General features: G+C 30.1%; 2 protein-coding genes across 28 annotated transcripts in view; both read right to left on the bottom strand.

The window, feature by feature from the left end:
- The window catches only part of LOC122256725 (uncharacterized), a 100,476-nt gene that overhangs the window by 56,721 nt on the left and 33,755 nt on the right, over positions 1 to 10,000 (bottom strand). For 2 of the 27 annotated variants that reach the window (XM_086555820.1, XM_086555822.1), the window contains exons 6-7: positions 9,660 to 9,713; positions 6,583 to 8,693 (exon numbers count right to left, since the gene is read on the bottom strand). The exons of 18 other annotated variants lie outside the window; for them this stretch is intronic. In XM_086555820.1, the coding sequence (XP_086411946.1) occupies positions 8,298 to 8,693; positions 9,660 to 9,713 (450 nt within the window). In that variant the 3' untranslated portion in view covers positions 6,583 to 8,297. Of the gene's footprint in view, positions 1 to 2,049; positions 2,437 to 6,582; positions 8,694 to 9,659; positions 9,714 to 10,000 lie in introns of those variants that run through there. 7 more of the 27 variants (XM_086555817.1, XM_086555818.1, XM_086555821.1 and 4 more) reach the window with 6 other exon arrangements.
- On the bottom strand, positions 3,602 to 6,154 carry LOC147468048 (uncharacterized). Its single transcript, XM_086555858.1, has 2 exons — positions 6,147 to 6,154; positions 3,602 to 4,620 (listed from the first exon to the last, which is right to left on the bottom strand). The coding sequence occupies exon 2, from the start codon at positions 4,592 to 4,594 to the stop codon at positions 4,262 to 4,264; it is 333 nt and encodes a 110-aa protein (XP_086411984.1). The 5' UTR covers positions 4,595 to 4,620; positions 6,147 to 6,154; the 3' UTR covers positions 3,602 to 4,261.

The raw sequence follows: 10,000 nt of genomic DNA, 5'->3' as shown, positions 1-10,000 counted from the left end.
TACATACTTATATATATCATATAAATATACATATATATACTTAGATATAGTTTAATATAACATATATATAATATACCTAATATATACATATATATATAGTATACATATCATATATATCAATAAATACTACATATATATATAGCATATAGATATATATATATGACATACAAAATTATATATGCATACATATTATGCATTACATATAGACATATAACATAAAGTATACTTATATATATACCTTATATATATACATATATAGGATATATATATTACATATATATACTTATAACTATAAATATTAATTATAACTTGATATATACATTATACATACATTTATATATTATATATATACAGACAGTATATAAAATATATAATATTTATATATATATAGTACATACATATATATGATACAGATATATATATTTATTTAATATATATATACTTATACCATTAAAATATATAGCTTATATAACTATATACCTACTATATAATATAATTTTATATAATATTATAAATTATAATATATTTACATATACTTATATATACATATATATATATAATTTTATTTATATATATATACTAGATATAGTAGTACTATATACATATATATATTTATATATATACACGTTTTATATCATATATTATATACATCATAAATATATTTATACATACAATTTATATATTAATATACATATACATACATACATATAGTATTTACTTATTACATATAATGTTAGATACATATTTATTATTATATATTATAATATACATATATATTTATATACAACATATATATATATATACTTATATATAATATATATATAATATATACATACATATATATATATATTCATATATATATAGTATTAAATATACTGATATATATATTATACATATATAGATATACATTCATATATAAACCATTAACATTAGTATATATATACATACATATATATACTATATATTATATAGTACATATATAAGATATAAATAATATTATATATACATATATAATAATAATATAGTATAAAAATAATACTTACATATATATACATAAATATAATATATACAACATGAGATATTAAAATACATATATTTACATATATTTATATATAGATATAGATATATATATTGTATATGTATATAACATACAATTTTAAAAAAAAAATTAAAATATCTAGTACATATATATATACAGTTATATAGAATAAACATAATATATATATAATATATACATATTTATACATTAATATAATTTAAATATAATAACCTACAGCTATATATATACATCCTATATAATACATTCACATACTTATTTATACATACATATATATTTATAAACATACTAGTATATTACATACATATACATGACATATATATTTTCATACTTATATATGATATACATATAGACATACATTTATAAACTTTATACATACTTATATACAGTGACATATATATCGAATACATGATAGATATATTAAATTATTTTACAGACTTATATATATTACGTATATATATATTTACATATAACACTTATATGACATGACATATATATATACATACATAGTATATATACTGACATTCGATACATTATATAGTTTATTACATATAATTTAGATTGTTTACATATACATAGATATATACATTACATAATAATTATATATATATATACATATACAGTATAGAAAGTACATAAATTCATATATATATATACATAGATATATTAATATTACATACATACTTATTTAACATACATAATATATACAACATATATATATACAACAGGATTTATATATACATACTGATATATATAAGATTCATTTATATATAACATATAGTATATATGATTCTTACATAAATAATATATACATATATATGAAAATCTATAGATATATATATATATATAAATATATACATATATGTATATATATATATATATATATATATATGTATATATATATATTTATACATATATATATATATATACACACATATACATATACATTTACATTTACACACACACAAACATGTAAAGTAAAAGCTAAACAATTATGTTTGATGTGTCAACATGTGTGATTGTAAAGCCGATTTCTGAGAAGCTCTATATGAACATTTGGAACAAGTATATGGTCTCTCTCCAGTATGAACACGGATGTGGGTTTTGACATTGCAGTTCTGAGATGCTCGAAAGGGGCAATATGGACAGGTAAAAGGTTTTTCTCCAGTATGTGTGCGAACATGCTGCTTAAGGCTATCTTTGGTTGTGGTACTATAAGAACAATATGAACAGGAGAATGGTTTCTCTCCCGTGTGAATGCGAATATGCTTTGTCATGTGGTCTTTCCTAACTGTTGAGTATACACAGTACGGGCACTGGTGCACTTTGCTGCTGCTTCCTCTCCCGAAATTCCTCGAACCATGACTGTTCGGCCCCACCTGTTGGGAACGCCCATCTTAATAATTATGTATCAAATTGCTAATTCAATCACATTATTCCAAATAAGATAAGTATGAGAGTAAAGAATTCAACAATGCACCTGAACCATGTCAAGCATATCTTAACCAAAGTTTATTTAACCTTATAGGCCTGTATGTCGGTTCAGGTCTTTAATATCTAAATTATTCAAATCAATAACCTCTTTTGAATTAAAGCTGTAGATGCAAACAAATGTAAAAAAAATAATAATAAATAATAAACAAATAAAAAAATATGCTTAAAATCAAAACTCCATGAGGAAAGAAATTAGCTTAAAGCAATAACAAATTTGGCTGAAAAATTCATCTTTGGAGCTAACACAGCAAGTTGTATATACTATGAACATTTCTTTCCTTTATGTTAACAGTCAAACAATTATATTACATGCAAATAAGCAATGAAAATGTGATTATAATAACAACACCATAACAAGCTCGAGATATGGCAAAAATATTTTCATATATTCTGAATAATGATATCTTTTTTATCCCCACATTATCACTGGCAAATATTTTTCACCTTCCATCTTCGCTATTATAAATTTTCTTTTCAATTCCTACTGGTGTTACATCTTAAGAAGATAGGCTTGAATTTGACTTTAAAAAGTTTTTCATGAATTTGCAATATCCATTTCCTATTCAAACAAGACTACTCCATCGAGAGAGGTTACATGATAAATGATCATATCTACTGGAAATAAAATAAATGTGACAGCCAGTGAGGTAGACATTAGGAAATTTATTATACATATTTTCTTTTTAAGGTTTTTCTATGCAGAAAAGTGATTTAGCTCCTCAACTCCTCATTTCATAAATAACAGGTTATTTAATGATAAAAGATATGACCATGAATATATCAACCTTTCACTCACAGACCCAAATTTGCTTTAATCAATATCTGAGCTCAAAATTCCATCAATTTATATCCCACATAAAATATCATTTCATTGGACACCCTTTCTTTCCATAAAGCAAAATATTACATTTCATCAGCATAGGTTTTATCTACCAATGTTCAATTTCATTCTGAAGAATGTCAGACTATTTCATGCAACTTAAATTCATTTCTTGCATCTGGGAGTCTTAATAGGTTTATTCACAGAGAAGGTTGTACAATAAAAAACACTTTTGGACTATTATTATATTAATTTTGAGTATACATACTTTACCTAAAATCAGAATACATTACGGTTATGAAAATAAAAAGAGGACAATACATAAAAAAATAGAGAGGCCTAACTCTTATTACATTAAAATACAGCTACAGCTAAAAGGCTTGGTATTTTTCCTTCATCAAAATACATCATAGCATACATAAAAAAAAATGTAAACCTGTTGATGATTAAAATAGGGAAATAATGACTTTCAAAAATTCTAAGACTGGTTATCCATATCCACAGCATCAAATCAACTACAAGAAAGCAGAATATCCCTAACATGTTCCTTGCCCTACATTCTTAACTTCAATGAAAGGTTTTTAGGTCTACCAAGTCTACAGTTCATTAGTAAAACCTAGTGCTTGCAATGAATTGATTGCAAACATAATTACTACACTTTATGAGAATGGAAAATAAAATAAAATAAAATATATTGTTAACTCTGGCATCTATGAACAAAACTCACCTTGGCGCTTAAAAATTTATGTAAATGTCCATATTTGGAGTCATATGACATAATGGCAATGAACTATTTTGCTAAGCTACAATCTAAACCAAGTTATGACAACACATTCTCAATTCATCCATACAACTGATGTCCAACTATTACAGACAGACATGCAATCAATTTATGTCTGATGTTTCAGCATATGACAAACTAATGCATTCCTCTGAGAGGAACGGTATGGACATTTAGAACAAGTGTATGGCTTCTCTCCAGTATGAATACGAATGTGAACTTGAAGACTATCCTTCCGAGAAGCACGAAAGGGACAGTAGGGACAGTTAAATGGCTTCTCACCAGTGTGGGTGCGAACATGTAACTTCAAGTTGTCTTTTGATGCAGCACTGTAGTTACAGTATGGACATGTAAAAGGTTTCTCTCCAGTGTGCGTACGAATGTGCTTTGTAATGTGGTCTTTCCTAACGGTGGAATATTTACAGTATGGGCACTGGTGCATCTTGCCGACAGCTCCTCTCCCGCTATCTCCGTCCCTCTCGCTCCTCCCCATCTTCTTCCTCCCCTCTACTCCTCTCTCCTCTCTCTCGTAGCAGCTCCTCTCCCTCTCTCCCCCTCCTCTCCATCCACCTCTCTTCGCCCACGTTCTCTCTCCTATCCCGCTATTTTTGTTTCCTCTTTCCTCAAGAGAACTTTAAACAATACCTTGATTACACAAAAAAAAAAATTTTAATTAACAAAAATAAAAAAAATTACCAATCACTGTTCAAGGTTTCCCCCCGCCCCCCCCACCTGTCGGGAACGCCTATCTCAATTATTATCATCATTAAAGAGCTACCAATTGAAGTTACAAAGAAATTCAGAACATTAAGCAGACAAATGACTACATTTGCTTCACATGCTGTCATGACTAGACACATTTTTTGGTTCGGGGAAAATTTCTCTATCATTTTTTTTTTTTACAACTGACTTATGCATTCAAGTCTTTTACCCAAATAAGGAGCTTCTTATCAATGTAGCACCAATAGCACAGCATTAAAACATTACAACATCCTACAACACACCATAAACCTTGGCTTGCCCTCACTACAGAGGAGCAAATTCAACTCTATACGATAAGTTCTTCACTTACAGGACCTTAATATATAATGGCAAATTTGGCATATTGATCCAACAATAAATATATACTTATATATGTCACAAACAATATGCATAATTATGTGTGTATATCTATGGAATCACATATAGATACACACAAATATACATCTGTATATGCAACACACTCCAAATATATTTACATATCTACTGTTGAATCTTGTCACACACACTTTTAAATTGTGAAAAACTCAAGACAAAAAATAAGGTAGGTATAAATTAAACTGCTAGCTGAATATAATCATATACATCACAAAAAATTTTGAATTCTAATATGAGTGCAAGATCATTGAAAATATGAAACAAAATAAACAGAACACTGTAAATAATGATTATGTTGGCATTTAAACAGCAAATCTAATTATTTGTTTCTTAAGAATACCAAAACCTTCACAAAAGTCATAAATAATTCGCTCAATATTGACAAAAGGCCTTTCTGTGTATAAGAATTTTACACAATGTTCTATTCCAAATCAAACCTTTTCTTCTAATAAAAGAAATAAAAAGCAATCCCCAACATCCATTATCTTGTATCAACCAAAATATGAAAAGCAAACCTAAAAGAACATGAAGGGGAAGGGGGGAGGGGGTTGAAAGGAAAGTGACAACCATTCTTTAAGTGAAGTTTTGATGCTTCAACATGTGATACTTTAAGGCATAACTCCGAGATGCACGGTATGGACATAAGGAGCACGAGTAGGAGTCTCCTACAACGTGATTTAGGCTTTGATACAAGAGCCGGTTCTTTGCTGCTAGGCCTTGGGAGTGACTGTTGTAAACTGACAGTGATTTCTCTCTAGTATGAGTAAACAAGTGCTCAGTCATGTTGCATTTCAGAGATGAAGAATAATTGCAGTAGGGACATTGGTGAACCTTGTCGAGGGCTCCTCTCACGTAGCTCCTCGAACCATCATCTCTGTTTAGCCCCACCTGCCGGTAATGCCATCTTGATTACTAGTCAAACTAGGGGTCCATTCTTAGACAAATGGCTCTGTCAACAGACTATTGCATTCTATTTCCTATGACATTTACTTAACATTCCTGCTTCATTAGAAAAACAATCTCCTTTTTAAATGTGCCTTGAAAATTTTTGCTATTGATGGATGATCTTGATGACAAATCCCTATCATTTTATTTATAAGATGAAATCACTTATTAAAAATATGACTTTAGTATATCTTGTGTAATGTTGAAGGCTTCTCTTACAAGAATATACATAAAAATTGGACTAGTATGAAAAATAAAAATTATAGGCAAAATGTGAAGTTAACAATGATTTTTAAAAATCATTTTTCAAGACCAGTACTTGAATATGATGGTCAAAGGGGAAAAGACTTTTTCTAAAAAAGGGGACCATATATATTTTGGTCATGATGGGTTAATAACAAATTAAAAATAAATTCTTATACTAATACAAATCCTCTTCTTAATACATAGATTTCAAAGGGTAAACTGACCACCACTATGTATCCACTTAGAAAGAAATGAAAATCAATTACATTTCTTGAAATATTTCCAAAAAATGAAAAGTACTTGCTAAAAAAAATTAAATTCTGAATCTTAAAAATTTGTGCAGCCACCAATTCTAGTGCAAATAAATATCAAATATCTATAAAATTTGTAATTCAACAGCCCTTTCTTTATAAAATGGACTAAAGAAGGGGGAAGACAATGAGAAAAAATAGACAAGTTACTTTTTATGTCTTGCCATGTGGCATAACAATGCTGATCTTTGTGAAGCTCGATATGGGCACTGTGTGCATGAATATGGTTTTTCCCCAGTGTGGATTCTGATATGATTATTCATGGTATTTTTGGTGGATGATCTGAATGGACAATATGGGCAAGAGAAGGGTTTCTCTCCAGTGTGGATACGTATGTGCTGATGCAATTTGTCCTTTTTTGTTGCACAATATGAACAATAGGGACAAGTAAATGGCCTTTCTCCAGTATGAGTACGCAGATGCTGTATCAATTTGTCTTTTGTGGTTGCACTATAGGGACAGTCTTGACAGGTAAATGGTTTCTCTCCTGTATGAGTACGAATATGTTTTGTCATGTGATCTTTCCTATCTGTGGAATATGTGCAGTAGGGACACTTGTGCACCTTGCCGTCAGCTCCTCTGCTGCTATTCTTCGAACCATCACTTCCCACCTGTCGGGAATGCCTATCTTAATTATTGTTATCATTCAAGTTAACATAAACTACCTTAATTCTGAGGGAAAGTAACTTACAATAAGCACTATATCTGTTACCTAAGTACTGAGAGAATTTACCACTCACACGAAATTCCCTTCATGTCTTGACAAGAACAGAATTAGCGACAATAGCATATCTTGCTTTTCACACTAATAGCAAAAATATGTAATGCTCTTGAAGTCACATGTTATAAGCATTATCGAAAACATTCCTATGTAACCCACATTCATAAAGCATCTTCCTAAAACTCTCATATGGAGCTCCATACAAAAAGACATTAAGTAGAAGCACCACCTCTATTTCTAATTCAAACTAGACATTTGATATCAAGTCATAGACACTAGACGTCTGACACCAAAATACTATAACTTACAAAATTTGTACCAACTGCAATAGCTATGTAATATGTATTTCATAATATTTAGCATGGCTCCAAAATAGTTGAAAACTGTGTTATTAGTAATTTCTGAATTACAAAAATCTACAAAAAGATATCTTCTTAGGTGTCCAGTACATTAGAAAACGGTACTGGCATAAGAAAGCTAAGACCAACCATGAAGTGTGATCATCCTATATGACATAAGATGTCTAGTGTGATTCTGGATATACTGTCATATGACAAATTACATACTTACTATTTAGGCCAAAAAAGGCTTTGAAATATTTATAAAATGCATCTCCGTTCACACCCAATATACTTTACCAAGAGGTTTAATTCTACAATACAAAAATTTATCTAAATAATACTGATATTTATTAAAAATGATAATTTTAGGGAAGCTCTATTTCTTCTCTGCCTTTAAACTTACTGATCTCGGTACATCTACATCTTCAAAAAATTGCCAGATGACTAATCTTTTAGATCAGCATGGACTTTCATATGGTTGTTTAAAGTTGCTTTTGTAGTAGACCGATATGGACAGTGTGGACATGGGAATGGCTTTTCTCCAGTATGGATGCGAATATGCTGCCTTAGCTTGTCTTTCTTTGTGGCAGAGTAAGAGCAGTATGGGCATGAAAATGGTCTCTCTCCAGTATGGGTGCGCAGATGCTGTATCAGTTTATCTTTTGTTGTGGCACTGTAAGTACAGTATTGACAGGTAAATGGTTTCTCTCCAGTGTGAGTTCGAATATGCTTTGTCATGTGGTCTTTCCTATCAGTGGCATATTTGCAGTACGGACACTGGTGCACCTTGGTGACGGCTCCTCTCCCTCCGTTCCTCGAGTCATCATTGTTCTCTTCCACCTGTCGGGAATGCCTAACTTAATTATTGTCATTACTCAAATTCCAAACTACTGCCTTAACAATAAAAAAAATGTGTGGAGTTATATGGTACAAACTATACTTCAACTCTACTAAGAAAGCAATTACTCAAGCCAAAATACGGGATACATTAATTTTTCATGCATTTAGAGTTTTCTTATAGCTTATGGCTCTAAGATTGCAAAATTTACTCTTACTCTACATAAATTTATCACTTTTTCTTCTTACTTAAGTAATGATGCTCTAAAAGATTAGCGACAGGACAGAGAAGGATACTCGTCTTTCCAACTAGTTGTGCACCAGTGGCGACTGAGATGGGACTTATTCTTAAACCCTTCCCGCATTTCTCAAAGCTTACTTCATGCTCTTGCTAAGAAAGAAAACCATATGTCCCTTTTGCTTAAAGCTATTCATATCTGATCATTATGAAGGGCCTCTTTTTATTAATAAATAAATTTAGATAAATTATGAAAAATAAAGTTATATTGTCCTCATTTTAATTATCACTCTTAATGAAAGAATGCCAAATTTTAAATACAAATCCCTCAGACAAATGAAATTAATTCATTCCTTCTGAAGAAAACTATTTAAGAGGGAAAGACTGATAAAAAGCCTCTATTAAGTATGAACTTGTGCATGATTCTTTAAGGTAACCATAGAACAGCAACGAAAAGGGCAATGTGGGCAGGCAAAAGGTTTTTCTCCAGTATGAGTTCTAATATGCTGCTTAAGTTTGTCTTTCTTTGTGGCACTGTATGAACAATGAGGACAAGCAAATGGTTTCTCTCCTGTATGAGTTCTAATATGCTGCATTAAATTTTCTTTAGTTGTTGCACTATATTGACAATAAGAACAAGAAAAAGGTTTCTCTCCAGTGTGAACTCGTATATGCTTTGTCATATGGTCTTTCTTAACAGTGGAATATGTGCAGTAAGGACAGTGGTGCACCTTGCCGACAGCTCGCCTTCCGCTATTCCTCGAACCCCCATAGTTCAGTCTCACCTGCCGGGAACGCCTCGCTTAGTTATTGTAATCAAACTTATATTATATTCTTAAGCAAATCAATATATTATCCCATGTATTTCCTTATTTCTACTCTCAAATAATTCTAAGTACGATACATTTACCTTTGATAAACTTCAGTCCACCTCAATATATGATAAATGGTTAAGCATGGTTCTCATTAACAAGAGCAAAGTGTGTGAGTGACGGTCTTTCTACTTCTTTTGAAATTGGGAACTTAACTTAAGGAGGTAAGATAACTTTTGAGCAAATTGTAAGTGTATCGT

Source organism: Penaeus japonicus, unplaced genomic scaffold, assembly GCF_977035675.1.
Source record: "Penaeus japonicus unplaced genomic scaffold, GWHDUDI00000001_assembly GWHDUDI00000031, whole genome shotgun sequence".
NCBI classification, from domain to species: Eukaryota; Metazoa; Arthropoda; class Malacostraca; order Decapoda; family Penaeidae; genus Penaeus; species Penaeus japonicus.
This window is presented reverse-complemented; position numbering and strand designations above follow the sequence as displayed.